Source organism: Globicephala melas, chromosome 8, assembly GCF_963455315.2.
Source record: "Globicephala melas chromosome 8, mGloMel1.2, whole genome shotgun sequence".
Lineage (NCBI taxonomy): Eukaryota > Metazoa > Chordata > Mammalia > Artiodactyla > Delphinidae > Globicephala > Globicephala melas.
Window position 1 is genome coordinate 14,219,030 of NC_083321.1, and position 19,365 is coordinate 14,238,394.

At 49.2% G+C, this 19,365-nt stretch overlaps 1 protein-coding gene across 1 annotated transcript in view; it reads right to left on the reverse strand.

Moving 5' to 3' along the window:
• Nucleotides 1-19,365, reverse strand: part of CRY2 (cryptochrome circadian regulator 2) — a 33,674-nt gene that overhangs the window by 13,329 nt on the left and 980 nt on the right. The window contains exons 2-6 of the mRNA XM_030864592.3: nt 12,289-12,397; nt 9,773-9,915; nt 8,020-8,204; nt 7,191-7,279; nt 628-768 (exon numbers count right to left, since the gene is read on the reverse strand). Coding sequence (XP_030720452.1) covers nt 628-768; nt 7,191-7,279; nt 8,020-8,204; nt 9,773-9,915; nt 12,289-12,397 — 667 coding nt within the window. The remainder of the gene's footprint in view (nt 1-627; nt 769-7,190; nt 7,280-8,019; nt 8,205-9,772; nt 9,916-12,288; nt 12,398-19,365) is intronic.

The following is a 19,365-nucleotide window of genomic DNA, read 5'->3' on the forward strand; positions in this document are numbered from 1 at the left end:
TGCATGCCACGCCACAAAATCCAGATATTGGCAAGAATGAGGAAACAACGTGAAACGATGCAGACGCAAGGATGGATCTGATGAATCTGAACAGCTGGATGTGTTGTCCTCTCTCCTCCTGGGGGTGGGTGCACTACTACAGGGCTATCCACCCATTGTCCGTGTCCAGCCCTGCATTCAGCCCTCCGGGTCATTTCCTCATCACTGATGGGCAACTGCCGCTCCTAGGCTCCCCTTTAAATGCTCTGGACACAGCCCCATAGAGGGCTGCTGTGCTCTTCACCTTAGAACTGGCAGCAGCCTCAGCCTCCCTGCCTCCCACCCTGACTGCTTGGCCCCCATCCACCTGCTGCCAGCAGAAATGCCACCTCCGGGGTCACACCCCGAGGTCGGCTTTCCTGCCTGTTCTGCTGCACTTGAGAACCTGGATTTGTTTAGATGAGCAGTTTGGGCTGTGCTTGGCTCTGGCCCCTCTTGGATGTGGCGTCTTCCTCACCTTCTCTGGACAGTACGCACACTTAAGCCAGAGGGAAGGCCTCTCTTCAGGGTAACTGACCGGCCCAGAAAGCCCTGGTGTCCTCTGGGCTGCAACCGGGGGCGGGCTCTGCCGCCCTCACTGCCCCTTACCTTTTTGTACAGGTCCCACAGGCGGTAGTAGAAGAGGCGGCAGGAGAGGCAGCCGAAGCGCAGGTAGGGGCTGAGGCCCGTGGGGCTGGCCAGCAGGGAGTTGGCATTCATGCGGGGTCTCTCATAGTTGGCAACCCAGGCCTGCAGCAGAAAGAGAAGGCAAGAAAGGACAGACCTGGAGGCTTCAGAGGAAAAAGCCTTAGGCACCAGCTAGTTAAGGATCTGCCTAAGGTCGCAGACCAGAAAGCCAAAGAGCCAGGATGAGACCCTGTGCACGTCCCGCTACTTCACGCTGGCAGAATGTTTGATGGAACCACCACCGATCAAACAATGAGGCCCAAGTTCTTGTCCTGACTCTGTTTAATTTGTGCTATGAGCATAAGTTATTTAGTCCCTCAGCTACTTGTTTATTAAATGAGAACAAAATTTCCCACCTCCTGGGGATGAAATAAGATGATGGAAATGAAAGTTTCTGAAAGCACTGAAGGGTCTGTGATTCTACAGAAGAAAGGAAAAGGCGTCTACATTACAGAGGAAGATATCCCTCCCTCAGTCCCTGCTCTGTCCCAGGGGCCCTGAGGCTGCTGCTACACGGTGGCTACCCAAGCACTTCTCCCCACTGTTCAACAGCGCCGAGAAACCCATTCCTGGAAATCCACAGAGACATTCATTGCTGGGGCCACTTGTCATACAGTATCATTGGTCTTGTTTTTATCATCAGTTGCTGCCGGCAGAGTGCTTTATCTCCACAACTCACTGACACCTGTGTTCTCTCATTTGATCTTAACAATCGTCTGAGGCAGCATTTGTCATTACCTCCTTTCGAAAACGAGGAAAGGAAGCTCAAAGTGTTATGTGACTCTTCTGAGGTTACAGAGGTGGTAAGAGACAGAGCTGGAGGGACTGACTCCAGATTCCAGTCTTTTTCCACTACCTCTAATAACCATTTTCTCTTTCTTGACTCCTAATGCCCTCTTTCTCCTCGTGATGACTATTTCACAAACTTCACGCCCTCTTTATTCTTTTTTTGGCCGCGCTGCTTGGCATGCGGAACTTCCCCAATCAGGGATCAAACCCACAGCCCCTGCAGTGGGAGTGTGGAGTCTTAACCACTGGATCACCAGGGAAGTCCTTTACACCCTCTTTAGACCTCCTATTCCACACTTTCCCACCAGCCCACACTTTCCTTCAGCCCATGACCTTCCTTCCTTTTGATAAGGAAATGGAAGCCATCAGGTAGGAAACACCTCAACTTTTAGCCACCAAATCTAGAAACTCACCTGCATCCCCATCTACCCCCTGTCCCTCCTGTGACCCTGCCCAAGGCTAAGGCCTCCACCTGGCTCTGGAGCCCTCCCCTCTTCCTTCTCTTGCACATTCCATCTCTCCCTCTCTTCCCTGTTCACTCCAAGGACATTGGGAAAATGATCTTGTTTCATTGCAAACAAAACAAAAAAGAACTTCTAGTCACCCTGCGGACTTCTCCCCTTGGGTCCTCTTTCCTCCCTTCGCAGCCAGCCTTTCTCCATTTCCTCACGCCCACCTCCACTTCTGCCTTCACCACTCCTGCCAGAGTCTCTGAGATGTCCATGCCACCGGATCCTGTGGGCGTTTTCTGTCCTTGTATTTTTGGACTCCCCCACAGCACTTCACCCTGCTGACTGCTCCCTGTCTCCACACCTGCCATTCTGTTGGCTCCTGGCTGCCATCAGCTGGTTGGCTGTTCTTGGTGTTTCACCAGGTCCACCACCCCTCCCAACTCCTTAAGTGTCGGCACCCCAGGGCTCTGTCCTAGGTCCCGTCTACTCAACTGTGTTCCTGCTGAGTTCATCCAGTCCCACGGCTCCCGAGACAATCTCTTTGCAGACGGTCGCCACGTCTGTAATCTGGCCCAGACTGCTCACCTGGACTCCCAAGTCACTCCACCCGACTCCCTGCCAGAGAGCTCTACTTGACTGCCTTTCAGGCACCTCAAGGGTAGCAGGTTCTTTTCTTTAAACCACCCTTCCATTGGCATTCCCTATCTCAGAAACTGCACTGTCATCCACCTCGTTGCCCAAGCCAAAAGCCTGGCCGTCACCTTTGACGCCCTGCTCACCAGGTCCTGTCAATCCTACTGTCCAAGTGTTTCTCTAATCTGTCCTTTTCTTTCCACTCCCTATTGCCACCAACCTGGTTTAGGCTAAGATTTTATCTATACTGCACAACTGTGACAGCCTCCTAACTGACCTCTCTGCATCAATTCTTGTCCCCCCTAATCCACCCTCCACAGTGGGAGCACAGTGATTCTTTAAAATGCCTGTCCCTGAGGACAATACATGCACTGGGCTTCCTGGTGTTCTTAGGCTAGAGTCCCAAATCCTAAACATGGCTTACAAGCACCCCACAGTGGCCCCATCTTTCTAGCTTCCTTCCTCACCACTCTTCTTTAAGCACCATGCTCTTACTAGCCTTTACACATGCAGCTCCCTTGGCTGGAGTGCTGCCTTCCTTTCCACTCCCCTTTCCTTGGTTAATTTTGACTCTTCCTTCAAGTCTCAACCTAAAGGCCACCTCTTTGGCAGGTGATCTCTCAGGTATTGGTTAAGTACCTCTAACAGACGCGAGGTATATTTACCTGCTCATATCCTTGGCCCACCTCTCTTTGAAAATCTTTTTATTTTAAGTGAAACACAGATACAGAAATCACACAGATGTGTGCTTAACAAATTATTCTAAGGCAAACACCTGTGCAACCATCACCAAAGTTCAAGAATCAGTACTTTGCCGGCCACCCCAGAAGCCCATCTATGTGCTCATCCCAGTCACGGTCCCTTCCCTGCCCCGTAAGTGACCACTTGCCCAACTTTTATAATAATCACTTTCCTGGGACTTCCCTGGTGGCGCAGTGGTTAAGAATCCGTCTGCCAAGGCAGGGGACACAGGTTCGAGCCCTGGTCCAGGAAGATCCCCCATGCCGTGGAGCAACTAAGCCTGTGCATCACAACTACTGAGCCTGCGCTCTAGAGCCCACGAGCCACAACTACTGAGCCCACGTGCCGCAACTACTGAGGCCCGTGCGCCTAGAGCCCGTGCTCCTCAACAAGAACAGCCACTGCAATGAGAAGCCCGCGCACCGCAACGAAGAGTAGCCCCCGCTTGCCGCAACTAGAGAAAGCCCGCGCGCAGCAACAAAGACCCAACGCAGCCAAAAATAAATAAGTAAAATAAATAAATTTAAAAAATAAATAAATAAAAATGTTTACATTTTCCTGTTTTTGCAAAGCACATTTTGAAGGGAGGGCTTTATCTTTTCAGTTATTTCTCGCATTTTTAAGTGTTTTTTTCTTGTTTTCACCCAAATGTGCATCCCTAGGCCCTAGTTTAGTCTTGGCCATGTAAAAGACTTTGAAGTGTTTTTTTTTATTATTAATTTTTATTGGAGTATAGTTTCTTTACAATGTTGTGTTAGTTTCTGCTGTACAGCAAAGTGAATCAGCTATATGTATACATATGTCCCCTCTTGTGGATTTCCTTCCCATTTGGGTCACCACAGAGCACTGAGTAGAGTTCCTTGTACTATACAGTACGTTCTCATTATACTTTGATGTGTTATTTAAGTTTCTTTTACTCTATGCATTTCCTGCCATTTCCTTCTTTTCCTTTTATATTTTCTGCCAAAGAATCCAAGCCGTTTGACTTGTACTAATTCCCACAGTCCAGATTTCCCTGTGTACTTACGGTGCAGTTCAACACATCCCTCTGTCCTGTGTGTTGCCTGCAAATTGGTGGCTGGTACCAGAGACTGGCTTGGACTCAGATCTGATCTCCTTGGCAAGACTACAGGGGGTACATGCCTGACTGTCACTCTCCTTGGTGTTAGAGGTCATTAATGTATCATGTGTCCTCACTAGGGGCTGCAAGATTCCATCATCCCTTTTTCATTTAATTGGGACACCTTTATGGAGAGATGCTTGTCCTCAGCTACTACTGGGTAAGCCAGTGGTAAAGATCATACTGTTTGCCTCCCCCTTTTTGGTAGCAGCACCTAATTTTCTTGTGGTGACCCAACCCTTCCCTAATCTCAGTTCAAGGTGGGAAAGTAAAGCTAAGCCACCTCTGACTCTGGGAGTGGGCTCACTCCCAGATTCAAGTCTGGCCAGAGAAAGCGCCCCTTTCCCTGGCCACAGTGACAGAGTCAGGGAAAGTCACATGGCCCAAGCCAGACCAATGAAAACACCCCTTGGGACTTTTTCTGAAGCTCTTGGAAAAGAGGCAGACAACGTCCTCTGGTGGTGCTAAGCAGATTGAAAATAAGCTGCTGGTGACCAGCCTTGCCGCTGCTCAAGGAAAGCCTGCCTGAGAATGAGATAATACAGAGGAAAGCAGAGCTGAGATGGTGAATGCATTCCAAGTAGCACTAGCTGGACACCTAGATCCAGCTGTGCCTGAAGGCTACATCTTGGACTCTTGGTTATACGAGTTACAAAAATCCCTTTTTCAAAGGCCAACTTGCAAACAAGAACTGATTAATATAATCATCTTGCTCTTTCATTCCCATAACCCTCTGAACTACTCCTTTCCTAACCCTAAGCATACTGTAATTACTTGTTTCGTGTCTATCATCTCCTATAGACTATGTTTCTGGAGACAGACACTATGCCTGTCTTTTTAGGCAGTCTTTCTAGCAGCTAGACCATTCTGACATAAGAAAATACTCGTTTCAGATTTGGAGAATTGAAGAAGTTAAAATAAACCTCCTGAAATGGTTAAACTCCCGCCCATCAGGTACCTTTTGTTCTCCCTGATGTGTAAAATACAGTATTCCCTCAGGCTACCACTGAGTCTGAAGGGCCCTGACATAAGGCCCCACTCCAAAGGGGCCCTCCAGGGGTGTCTGGAAAAGAAGTCCCTGACTTGGTGATTTTTTTTTTTTTTTTTTTTTTTTTTTGCTGTACGCGGGCCTCTCACTGCTGTGGCCTCTCCCGTTGCAGAGCACAGGCTCCGGATGCGCAGGCTCAGCAGCCATGGCTCACGGGCACAGCTGCTCCGCGGCACATGGTATCCTCCCAGACCGGGGCACGAACCCGCGTCCCCTGCATCGGCAGGAGGACTCTCAACCACTGTGCCACCAGGGATGCTGGTCTGGCACCCAAAATGCTTTTAAGGGGATAATAATCCCCAAGCTATAGGTTAGCTCTTTACACTTTTAAGTCTCATTGTACTCCTGCCACCCCATTTCTGGGGTGGCCTTTGAAAAAGGGATTTTTTTAATTCATATAACCAAGAGTCCAAGATGTAGCCTTCAGGCACAGCTGGATCTAGGTGTCCAACTAGTGCTACTTGGAATGCATTCACCATCTCAGCTCTGCTTTCCTCTGTATTATTTCATTCTCAGGCAGGCTTTCCTTGAGCAGTGGCAAGGCTGGTCACCAGCAGCTTATTTTCAATCTGCTTAGCACCACCAGAGGAAGCTGTCTGCCTCTTTTCCAAAATCATCTGTGCCTTTCTGCCTCCTTGGCCCAGCCTTTGTCTCCAGACTGACCGTAAGAATCTCTTGGTAAAGTTGACGTGGACAAAGACAGCTGGTTCCCCCACGCCCTTGGACATCAGTTATCCTTTTAAATTGCTGGGGCTTGCTTTTGGCCCTGTCTGATGGTAACACCCAAATAGGGACATCAAGGCTGCTGGGCCTTGGGGAGGCTAGGCCCATGGTGTGCCTTCACTGCTGGCGAGGTACCTCCAGGGCTGGGAAGCATTCTTTCCAAGTCTGCTATCTTAGCCTCCTTCTTGCATTATCACCTGGATGCTGGGCCAAATGCCCAGCCATCTGAGCAGGAATAGAACAAGTTGTGATTTTAGGGACCCAGTCTATAAACCATCTGCAGGGGGGCAGGAAATAGGAGCTGACCGTTCATGAGACCCTCCTCTGCTTCTCTAGTCCCAGGGAGGTGGGGGCATGTGACATTATGAGGGGTGCCTCTGGGGCCTTGGCCTCTTTCCTTCCTCTTACCAATTCCCACTTTACTGGGAGGTGGGTCATTTGTTCTCTGTGACAAGCAAATGGAAATCAAACCCTTGGAGGAGACCCAGCAAAAGGTGGGGGGCACATAAACACAAAATAATTAATCTTATGGACTTTACTGACCAGATACCCTCTTAGTAAGGGGACACACAGATGAAAGAAAAGCAATCTAGCCTAAGTTTTAGAATCACATAGAACAAGATCTCACTCTACTACTTACTGTGTGACCTCAGGCAAGTTACTTAACCACTCTAAGCCTTAGTTTCCTAATCTGTAAAATGGAGAGCTTAATGCTGTCCTTGTAGGGCTGTTGGAAAGATGAAAGGATATAGTGCAAGCAGGTGCTAAACCCAGAAATGCTCAGCCCAATGACCAGCCCATGGTAAGCACTCACTAAATGGTAACTGCTATTATTATTGTTGTTATTGCCATAAGGAAGACTTTCCAGTTTTCAACCAGCTTGAGCTAAGAGGCACTAAGGGACGTGAACCTGGCTCCATCTTCCCTGCGGCATGGGTGTCAGCATCTGAAGTTCTGTGTCTCAGAAACGGGGCCGTACCTTCCGTTCCAGGTGCTTATCCAGGCGGGCCAGAGCTTCCGTCTCTCCTCCTTGCCAAACAGCTGGGCCGAGTCCTTCAGTGGGGAATCCTACACGGGGAGGAGCAGGTCACAGGACTGGAGGTCAGGCCATTTCAGTGATGGCTCGGCAAGTCCTCCCAGGCTGGGCTGCTCTTTGAGCTTCGTGGGAACTGAACCACTGTGTTTCTGGTGCTAGTGGGGCTGAGATAATCCTTAATGGGTCCATGTTTTCTAAGTCACGTTGGTTCTCTTTCCACCGTGACCTTTCCTCTCCTTTCTCTCGCCTCCCCCAAGCTTCACTCTGGACAGGTGAACAGTCCTGTACAGCTGGCACTGTCAGGTTAGCTGACTACTCGGTGAGAAAGGTTAACTGTTCAGATCAAAACAGTGGATGGTGGGGAGGAAGGGGAACGGGAAGGGGAGAGAGGGTGTAGTCAGTAACCTGAGAGGCCGACATACCCCCTTTCATCAGAAACAACACTAGTTATGTTGGTATTGAGAAGCCCACTGATGCCAGCACCAGGCTGTGCCTGTATCTGAGAGGGAAAAGTACAAAAATAGAGGCATGAACTAGAAACAGAAGATTACATACATAAATACGAACAGAAAAAAGACTGCAGAAGGACTACTGCAAAATTAAGGCTGGTTTTCTCTGGGTGGTGGGTAATAGTGTTATTTCCATTTTCATGTCTCCGTATTTTCTAAAGTGTCTACAGTAACTGCATTACTTTGACAGAAAAGAAAAAACGGCAAATTCTTCTACAAAAAAGGAGGTGCTGGCATGAGAGGCTTGGGCAGGAAGTACGCACCCAGCTCCTCCAGGGAGGGCACGCCGTAGGTCTCATCGTGGTTCTCCTGGATCTCGGCCCTGCAGCCCTCCATCTGCTGGCTGGTCACAGAGCCCACAGGCTTCTTGGGCAGCTCCATGCGGCTGATGATGGCCTGAAAGCGCTTGTAGGTAAGGGGCGGCTTCTGCCCGTTCAGCTCAATAATCCTGGGAATCCCAAAGCACCCCAGACGTCCGTCACTCACAAGACCCTTCATCTCAGGTCCCTGCCCACCCAGAAAAGAGCCCAGACTTCGAAGGCTTGGAGGGTGGCTTTCCTCATCCACTCATGGGTCCCACTCCTAAGTGGAAAGGAGGGGACAAGGGGGGCTACATCTCCATTTTACCGAGAGGGAATATGAAGCCTAGATTGCCGGAGCAGGTGCCTGGAGCAAGTCAGGGCCAAAACTGGGGCTCAATTCCAGGTTCCCTGGTGCCGATGTGGAGCCGCCTAAAGACAGAGACTGACCGTATCTCTCTAATCACAGAAAAGTCCCCACTGGCCTTCTTGGTCCTTGGTTTGCCTGTCCAAGCCACAGGGAGTCCCGTGGACCTCCCTCTCTATCCCAGCGTAAGCCTCGAGGAAGTTCTTCGATAAGAGCGGCAAACATGTTCCTTGGTTGAAAAATCATTCCCTTGTTGGGCCCCAATTACTAGAACAGAGAGGTGGAGAACAGCCTGTCCTCCCTAAATCGGAGGCTGGGCCTGGGGTTAATAGTAACAACTAATACTTCAAGGGTTTTCTTTTTCTTTTTTGCAATTTACAAAAGTATTTTTTCATGAGCAAGGGAAACACAGCGGCACTGAGATAGGAAGAAAAGATACAGGAGAGTTTAGAGGAGAACTGAGGCTGTTTTTATAAGGATGAACTGGGATGGGCTGCAGCTAGACTCCTGGGGCTCTTGTTGGCCAAGAAGCAGCTTACGCAAGCCGGGCTTGCTGGGCGAGTTTATATATCAGTTCCTTTCTCCTCCCTTCCGTTAGTGGAGACAGAAGGTTGGCTGCTGCCCCTGCAGTACCTCACCCCTCCTCCGGCACGTGGCAGGAGGAGGAGCTCCACACCCAGCGCTTCCCTGAGCTGAGCCCAGCTCACATGCAGAGCTGTGTGACCCCCACCACTGGTTGTGGGGAGAGGGACGGGAGCAGGGCTTGGCAGCAGTGGCAGCAGCAGCAGGAGGGTGACAGCTCTCGCAGGGTAGGGGAGGAGAGGGTTTCCTCCTAGCCCCTCTGAAAGCACAGAGGCCCTGCAGGGATCTCTAGAGCCTCGGGAGCAACATCTAAATGCATGGCCGGGAAAGCCAGATAGCCAGGGGAGCCCAGGGAACGCATCTCAGGAACAGAAGTTGTGTCTATGAGGACAGAGATCTGCTGGGAGGGGCGACAGACAGGGCCCACTGAGGTCAGAGGGCAGTTTCTGAGCAGCAGGACAGAAGCGGGAGTGTGTGGGGTGGATGGGACTGGAGCGTGTTAGGAGCAGATCTATGAAGATCCTGAGTGAGGAGCCTCACTGCTTCTGTCCCTTGGGCCTAATAAGCCTCTTTGCACCCAAATCGGGTAAGCTCTTTGAGCTGCTCTACAGGCCCCAACTCTGACCTATTCTCTTCCAGCTTCTAGAAAACGCCATACTTCATGTGCCAGGGGGCCCTATTGCTGAATCTCCCTGAGTTCCACTCAGCAGGGGCCCAAATCACCAACTCCCACAATTGGCAACCTGACCCCTGGGGCCCATCTCTTACTTGTCCAGGTCATAGAGAGTATGAGAGTTCTCAGTCACCACCTCCACACCAGCCTCCTTGGCCATCTTCATGATGGCTGCGTCCCGTTCTTTCCCAAAGGGTTCAGAGTCATATTCAAAGGTCAAGCGGGTCACCCCCCATTCCTGTAGGGAGAGAATTTGTAATGCTCAACACTGTTTGGGGAGAAAGAAGCTGGGCACTCATTTCTCTCCTGGGAGGGTACAGAGTAAGTCTAGAGACCTGACAGAATGGGCTGCAGAACAAACTAGGGACAATGACTTGAACTGGAAAACCAAAAATCTGAGATCCACAAGGTTTGAGGAGGGCAGGCCTTTGAGGTGAGGCCAGCAGCCTACGACAGTGGAGCCCGAGGCTAGTGGTCTCTGTGGAATCAGGAGAGAGGTGGGAAGCTCTGTGCACTTGCTGTGTCCTTGTGGTAGGAGAATGCAGCAGGAGGATATAAATACATGCTCCCAGGGGAGCCTCCAATCCCAGAAAGGCACTGACTCAATGGTAAAGATGGCGGGGGACAGGATTGCCATATTCCGCCTGCTTGGCAAGCCTTTCCCAGAGCTCCTCAGGGCCCTGAAAACTTCTGGCCTAGTTTTCTTGGCAGACTTGTGCTGTGTGAAGTGTGTTGATGGTTTCCACAGCAACACTCCTGAGGCCAGTAGGAAACACAGCTAATAGGCTCCAGGTCTCAGAGAGCTGGGAAAGGAGGAGCAGCCCTTAGCCCAGAGGTCAGAGAAATCAGACCAGAGGGGCCACATATTTAAAAAGAAGGGAATTCTTTTCCAAGTCTTTAGTCATGTCTGGTAGAAGTTTCTAGATTTCCTAGCAAAGCTGGGAGAAAGTGGCCCAGTGAAAAGTTGTACAGAAAACCCACAGAAAGCCCTAGAGCATGCAACTAGCTAGAAGGAAACCACATTCCAACCAAAGTCTCTGGTCATGGTCCCTTAAAACTCTGAATCCCCGGGGCAAATGTCCTGGCCGTGCACAGGCCAGCCTGGTCCTGACTCAGCCCTGATGCATGTGAGTCCTGAGCAGGGTTGCTTATCCCTCGTTCAAGGACAGCAGCACTACACACTTACTGAGCACTTACTATGAGCCAAGTACCATGCTTAGCAGTTCATATAGATTACACTGTTAAAGACTCATAACCCTGTGAATAATAATAAAAATATTATTAGATGACACCTTTTCCAAGAAGCCTCCTAGGCCTTCTCCCTCAGTATGATTCTCCTGAACCTTGCCCGTTTTCCATCACAGCAGTTATCATATGGCAGTGAAGCTTCCCATTACTTGCCTGTTTCCTCCATTACAGTGTGAATGCTCACAGCAGAAATCATGCTTATTCTTCATTACCCTAGGACCTAGTATGGGGCCTAGTACACAGTAGAAGCTTAATAACATACAGTGAATGAATGATCTGTATCTCTGGGCTGTTAGCGGGTTGGCCTCTGAGGTGCTGGGAGAGAGGGGACAATGCAGAGGCAGAAGAGAGGCAAATGTGTTTAACGGTGCGGTGGTTAAGAACACAGCCCTGGAGTCAGAGCCTGGGCGCAAATCCTAGACCACCACCCTTAGCTTCCCAAGATACTGTTTCCTCATCTGCAGAATAGGGACAGCAGCGCCCACCTCTGAGGGCCGCTGTGAGGAGTACGTGAATTAATGTATGTGAAGCACTTACCTAGAACAGTGTTTGACTCATGGTCAGCCCTCAATGAATGCTGGCTATTATCAGTACCGTGGCATTTGTGCGGGGACGTAAAGTGAATGATGAAGTGTTTACTAAGCTATGGCCTTGACATTAAGTCTTTGCTCTTGCCTTTTCCCCCAGGAAGAGTAGGGAAGGAAGCTGGGGTGGAGAGAGGCAGAAAAACAACTGTGTGCCACCGAGGATGAGGGGAGAACGTCCTAGAGTCCTCTGTCCATGAGCACTTTCGTCTCTGTTTGGGCCTTAAAAACTGTGTTTTATAAAGGGGTTGGGGGGAAAAGTGGGCTGGCTACCTGGTATAGCAAACAGAGGCCTATATGGTACCTAAATGAAGATTTTATCAATCACTCACAGAGGAAGTAGGGATGTTTCCTCAAAGAGGCTGACTTTTTTTTCCAATAAGCAAAGCAAAGCAAGATGGGGAACGCCCATTGCTCAATAGGAAAGCTCACCCTCAAACTCCTGGCGTAGGATGAGCCCTAATAAATCTTGCTGGCTTGAGCCAAGAAAACATCTAAGGAAGCCAGTGGCATCCGGGGTGGAATAACTTGCCACATCCCATGTCTGGACTGAGATGGGAACTTTCCAACAAGACACTGGATTCACAGAATTTCTCCTTAACGCAGTTTCCATTCTGTTGGCAGCTGACTGGCGGCATTTGCTCCCAACTTCCCTAGCAGCAGTGGTCAGACCGTCCCCGACCATTTCCATGTCCTCAGTCAGAATACTGTCTCGTTCAGTCTGTGGGGAAACCCTGGAGCAGACTCTCACTATCTTCTCTTGGACTTTGCACACTTACCTTGAACAGCCTTGGGAACACGTCAGCCGGCTGTCCCCGGACTACAAACAGGCGGGAGTTCAGTTTCCTTAAACTTGTGTCCAAATCTTCCAGAGACTGAAGTAGGAACCTGCAGAACCCACACAGTCCTTGTTGGTGGTAACACAACAAAGAGTTACTCTTTCCTAACAAAGCAGGGAGAAGCTGGTACATTGTTTATGCCAAACAAGTAGCATGGTTCTACTGCGTTCTGGCTGACGTGTGATATGGTAGAGGATCAGTGCCATCTCCGCTGAAATCCTGCCTTTGTCATTACTAGCTGTGTGACTTTAGGCAGTTACTTAACCTCTTTGGCTTTCCCCCCAACCCCGCCCCTAATCTGTGATATGGAGTTGGTGTTGGTACCTATCTCACAGAATTGTTAAGAAAGCCAAATAATGCACGAAGAACATTTAGCACAGAGCCTGGCATGTAGGAAATCTGCGATATGTGTGAGCTGCTCCTACTCGTGTTGTTCCTCTGTGATTACAGGCAAGTTACTTACCCCCTCTTGGCCTCAGGCCCTGGGGGTAAATATCTTCCCACCACCAGGTGGTTGTGAGAATCAAAAGGGAGGACACACGGGAAAGCCATCTGAAAGACAAGTGCAGTCCCGTGGTATGGAGGCCTGAGGTCCTATTAGCAGAGGAACAAGACTGCAAGAGCCCTGGAAAGTCTCACCTACCCTGGTCCAACAGACTCCCTTGTCTTTCCGCACTCATGCTTTGGGCTGCACGGATGTCTACCGCCACGGTCCCATGGTCCCACAGCCTGGGCTGAGTCCCCAGTTGCCAGGGTTTCATTTGGCAGGTAGCTCATTCTCCAGGCTTCTCCAGGGCTCTGGCCACCAGGTTTTTGTCCCAAGAGGGAGGAGGCACTCCTCTGTAAGATATTCTCCCATGCTTTCGGGGGTGGGAGTTGAGGTGTGGGAGACTCCAGAAACTTAAGAGACCTAGCCTGAGCTGGATCACCATGGGAAAGGGAAAGGAAATTAACACTGCCTGAGAGCCCTCAGTGTTTTATTTATTTACTTCATAGGACCACAAAAATTTATTACCTGTTCAGTTAGGCATAATCACCTTTCTGAGAAATTCCACCAATACATTTTATGATATGTGTTTTATCTTTAAATTAACATTTTAAACAGATTATGTGTCTCATCTTTAACATTTTAAACAGATTAACTCTTCATGTGGTTCAAAATTCAAGTTACAAAAGGGTACACAGTAAAAAGTCTCCTCCTCCTGCTTCCCCAAGGAATTTAATCCATCCCCCTCTCCAGAGACAACTAATGTTATCAATGTCATTATATGCCTGTTATGCTTTTTAAGTGCGTTTTCTTTTGAACTCTCTCAACACATTTTTTTTTTTTTTTTTTTTGCGGTATGCGGGCCTCTCACTGTCGTGGCCTCTCCTGTTGTGGAGCACAGGCTCCGGACGCGCAGGCTCAGCGGCCATGGCTCACGGGCCCAGCCGCTCTGCGGCATGTGGGATCTTCCCGGACCGGGGCATGAACCCGTGTCCCCTGCATCGGCAGGCGGACTCTCAACCACTGCGCCACCAGGGAAGCCCTCTCAACACGTTTTGAAGGAAAATACTATCCTGTTTTTATAGATGAGGAAAATGAGATACAGAGAGGAGAATTAATTTGCCAAAGATTACAGTTATTGAGTGACAAAGCTGGGATAACAAACTATCCGACTCTCGGTCAGACTCAAACCATGTTTTCTTCTCTGTGCCGCATTTCTTAAGCCTTTCAGTGGCACATCAAACACTGCTCCAGGGGCTGAGATTCCTGCAGGATCTCATGTGTTTGCGGCAAACACAAACGTGACTCCAGATAATCCACTGACATTCTGCTCTTCTTCCTCAGGAACGATGCCCTGGCAGGTGAGCCGCGTTCATGGACACCTCCTGCTATCTATGCTGGGGTCTCCCACCCAGGCCTGTCAACGACGGGAATCACCGGATTTTATTTTGAGCACAACGAAACCCGGTGGCTCCTATGCAGCACATCACGTTCCCTTGACTATGGGAGGCTTACAGAAGCAGCGACTGTTCCCAGGCTGCCAACTGGAACCAGTCCCTGCTGCCACCTCTGACGTCGACAACCTGACACTGCCAGGCGGAGAATGCCACAGACCCACATTCCAGCACGAGCTGAGTCCTGGGCTCAGCCCGAAGCATCAGGCTAGCTCAGGAGCAGGCAGAGACTCCCCAAGGGGTTGCGATGGGAGACTGACAGGCTGAATGCTGCTTTATGCAAAGCCAAAGCTCCACCTCTGCGAATTCCTGTTTCTGAAACACTGTCACCCTCAGAAAAGGAAAGCTGAGACAGAGTGACGCACTTGCACTTGCTCTGGGCTCCTCCCAGGCCTCACCCTCTTCTCAGGAGGAAAAGACGAGAGACCAGTGTAAACTGCCTCTGTGCCACTTGAAACCTGGGCCCTGCCAGGCAGAATGCCTAGGGATAACTGTTGACTTAGATTCTGCAAGCCCAGGACAGAGGGTCCTGCGGCTCCCAGGAATGTCCCTGCCATGCACTTTGGGGGTCTCAGCCTTCATAGTCCACCACGCTGCCCAGGACTTTGATTTGAAGCTACAAATAGGACTGGCATGCACATGAAAGCTAGGTTCCAGCTGCCTTCTGTAGACTTTATTTCTAGACCTCATTTATTAAAAGGAGAGATTCCTTGCAGCATCTCTGTAGTACAGATAACCTTGTGAGAACCCTTTTCTTCTTTGACAAGAGAAGTCTATAGCCGAGGCAGTGAGCGGAAGGCACGACTCTGGACTCAGCAACCAAAGGATAATAACAGTAACAGCAACAACTAATATTTAATGAGCATTTACAATGAACCAAGTACTATCCTACTTGTTTTACATATATCACCTCCTTTAATTCTCATTTTACAGATGAGGGAAACTCAGGTACAGAGAGATTAAGTAATTTGCGTAACATCATTCACTTAACAGGTGGCCAGAATTCAAACCCGGACAGTGTGGTTTGGCGTCTTTATTCTTAACCACCAGGCTCCACTGCCTCTCAACCAGGACTTACCCCCTGAGCACCGAGGCTGTGCTGCCAGGGACTCAGCCATCAGAGAGCACCACAGCTCTACTCGTAGGCCAACACCTTTGCTACCAAATCCTTGCTCCTCCGGGGATCAAGAGCTGTGAATCACCCAGAAGCTTGCTTAAATGCAGGATCTCAGGCTCCATCCCAGACCTCCAGAAACCGAATCCGCATTTTAGCAAGATCCCCTGGTGACTCCTTTGCACATCAAAGGTTCAGAAGCACTGTCCCAGAAAACTGAATTTTACTTCTAGCTTCTATTTACAAGTTGCCTTTCTTTGCTTCTAGTTTGTTTTCACTGAACTTCCTCTCTTTGAGAGCCTGGTTTCTGCCTCCCCTTTGGCCCTCTAGAAATGCTGTTACTTACTTCCAACTCCCCCGCTCCCCAGTCAAGCCCTGCAGGGCTCCTCCAGGAAGGGAGGCCTCAGGATGGCCCCCAGGAGCCCCAGCCTCCAGGCAGACAGAGAAAGAGTAGCCACCGCTAGGGCACCACCTGTGAGGACTGCCAAGAAGGAACAGGGGGCAGCGGAGCAGTGCTTGCCCTGGGCAAAAGCTCACTGGGGCCAGCGGGCGCATTCTTTCACCAGAGAGACCCTTGGGCCTTTGTGCTCCCCTAGAGCCCTCGTCTCCACATGGCCAGTTTCTCTTTACTCCAATGAGGGGGGACTCTAAAGAAAACTGGCCTGGGCATTGGAGGTGGCAGTGTTCGGGCAGGCAGCTAACCCTTGGCAGCTCCAAGCTGAGCTCACATGGCTGAAATTCAGAGCGCACCGTCCTGGGTGAGAGTTCAAGCTCACCCTTTGGATTAGACAACATGTGCAGCTTACTTGCATTATGTAAGTGCTCTGGAGCCAGAAGCAGACAGAACTGGAAGAAATCAAATTGGGATTTCAAAAAATACTAAAAGGACTCAGTAATTCAGGGACTCCACGGAACTAGCCCTTTAAAATAAAAGACACGTAGATCTTTCAGGGAAGGACTTCTCGAGAGAAGGCAGATTCTGTGTTGAGAAATATTTTGCTTGTTATTAATAGGAAGAGGGAAAATGATAGTGAACTCTCTTTTTGGGTCTAGATCGCCCTTGACCAAGTTTCTCTGCTTCAAGCCAAGGTTAACTGTAATGATGATATCATTGGCCAGCCCAGACTGGCTACATAGGCTATTAATATAAATTAATTTCTCCTAAGTAATTAAGAGCGCTTTAAGCCCCATGGAAAAGGATAACCCAAACCCACAATCCATAGCAGGGATTGATCTCTACGTATCACTTGGCTAAAACTATGTTTATTCTTTCCTAATTTCAAAGAGAAAGATGAATGTGAAAGTTTTCATCCCTTTTAGGCAAATGGAAACATTTCCTCAGCAGCAGAACAATACAGTGACTCTTGGGTACCAGTGTGAACAACTCAGAGAAACTCAAATTTCCCTGCCTGTAGACCTTCTTGCTGACCAAGTTCCAGGGAAGAACCACCCAACTTGGACAGTCCACCAGTGTTTAGCTCCCGGCGTTGGGAAGAGAGACACACTTGTTCTCACCAGGCATGCTGGGGAGTTCCCAGGTCATCTCATTCACTAGTTCTGAGTGATTTGGGCTGATATTTTATTTCTACCAACTCCTTCTGCCCCCAAGTTCCTGAATACAGGTGTAGCACAGAGCCAAGGAGAAAATGACATAAATAAAGGGTGAGATGAATTGTTGCCAACACCCATCTGGGTTGCAGTAGGGAGAGAAAGGTAATGAAAAACTGCAAGGGCCATTTTTAAATCTAGAAGGGGCTCACATCCCCTTCTTTTTTTTTATGGTTCTCACTACAGTACTTCCTTCTAGACGCAGTAAATGTGGGGAAGGTGGGACTGGGGAAAATGGCAAAGGGTTTAGCTAACTAGTGCTTGGCAGAAAAAAGTCCTGAGGCTCAAATGCTACAATTAGCCTATAAACGTCCCACTACCACCAAGGCAAGGAGTATGCAAGCCCTTCTCCTATGCTAATAAATGTACATGTTCTTGGTTGCCTTTCTCTGTCCACTTTTACTCTTAGGAAGGGCCATTCATGGTTATTTTAATCTGATTTATCTGCTGAAAAACGCTGTGTGGGAGTCAGTGTAGGAAGTGCAGGAGGATAACAGAGATACAGATTTTGGTTCCCCCCACCTCTTGCAGATGGCCCAGGGCCCACTCTTCTGAGGGAGGCTCCTCAGAGGCAGCAACTGAAATATTTACAGAGCTAGAATGTTACGCTGCAGCACAATTCTCCCAGGTCACTTCCAGATCCAGAAACAGCCACTGGAAGATTACACATATTGTAGTTACACAGAGGTACAGCTGGCTCCATCACTCCCCCAACACCCAACCGAGTGCATAAAACAGCCTGCAGTTCTGCCCTCGCTCTGAACCTGGGAGCAAAGAATATGGCGGGGGTGGTGCGAATGTGTCTGTGCCCAGCTCCAGGAGCAGTTATCGTATTTGATCTGTTTTGTGTGATTTCACCTCTTTCTTCTGATGCCAAAACAAATCAGACTTCTTGCCAATGCACTGCAATACATATCCCAAGCTGCCGGGCTCAGGTCTGGGGTTCTCTAGTCCAGTGCTTCTCTGGCTTTGCTGCACACCACACCTTTAAAGACCCTAATGCCCACACCATAACCCAGAACAATAAAATCAGAATTGGGAGAGAAGGGGGCCCAGACATCTTTTAAAGATCCTTAAATGATTCCCATGTGCAGCAAGGTTAAGAACCACTGCTCTAGTCTGTCCCCCTTCTTTATTTACTTCATGGCATTAGTTCTACTAAATTAAGGTTGTTTACTTGTCTTGCGCCGTGCAAATGTAGGTTCCAGGAGCTCTGGACACCACATCTGCTTGTTCACTGCTATTTCCCTAGCAGCACCTAGCAGTGTGCCTGGCAGATATTAGGCACTCATTAAATAATTGCTCAATTAACATCTGCATTCCTACACAGTCTCTGACTTCAGGATTTGACACAGGCATCTGAACTGCCACATTCCTTTTCTCTCTCACTCACTCAAAAGCACAATCACAAGAGGGTGACCCACAAAACTCCTAGTTTCTAGCGAATCTGAGTTTAATCAGCAACAGAGTTTTTGTTGTTGATCTGTAATTTCCACTACCACAAAGGAGTAGGTAGTCCATGCAATGTCCTCCAAAACCCCCAAAAAGGAGAAACTCCGTGACAACGCAGCAAGCAAGCAGTCTGGATTCTATTACCTCTGCTCTGACTGGCACACTGCCACTGGGAGAGGGGCAAAGTCTCAGGCTTAGTCCATGCTAGGGATGGCCGGTCATTTGAGGATGTTTGTCAAACCCAACCTCCTATCTATAGAAACTGAAGCAGAGGCAGAGCAATACAGCAGCTGAAAATTGTGTGGGCAGGCTCTCCACAGGACTATCTTTAGTTGTTCTCTCAATATAAATGGGTCAGGAGGGGGGCACTTAATAGATCCACTGCTAGGGGCATTCACTCTCCTAGCAGGGCACACACACCTTGGTGAGGAAAGAATGGTGGAGAGCCAGCATATCCTGGGAATAACCCTGCCTCTCGAGCAACAAGGTCACAAGCAAACATGCTCCAAAACGATGCAAACAAACCAAAGGACTACCGAGGGGCGTGTTAAAGAGAGATGGGGACACAAGGTCTCAGAACTCCTTGGTTTTAAACACTCGTTAAAGAGAAAAGCCATCAACTGCCTATCTGTTAATCTTCTCTCATGATCCTGTCCACTCCATCTCCTGGGAATCATCAAAGAGGGACCCTTGATATCACAGCTTTCCTGGTCCCTAATCTTAGTACATCAGTTGATGAACATCTAATCTATAATGGCTCAACCGTCCTTTAAAAAACAACCTCATGAGAAGAGGAGGAAGGGACACTTTGGTTCCTTTTTTTTTTTTTTTTTCCTCTAGCAAGCCCATAGCTGCTGAGGGAATTCTCCAAAATGGATTAAGTACTGCTCTCTGCTCTCCAG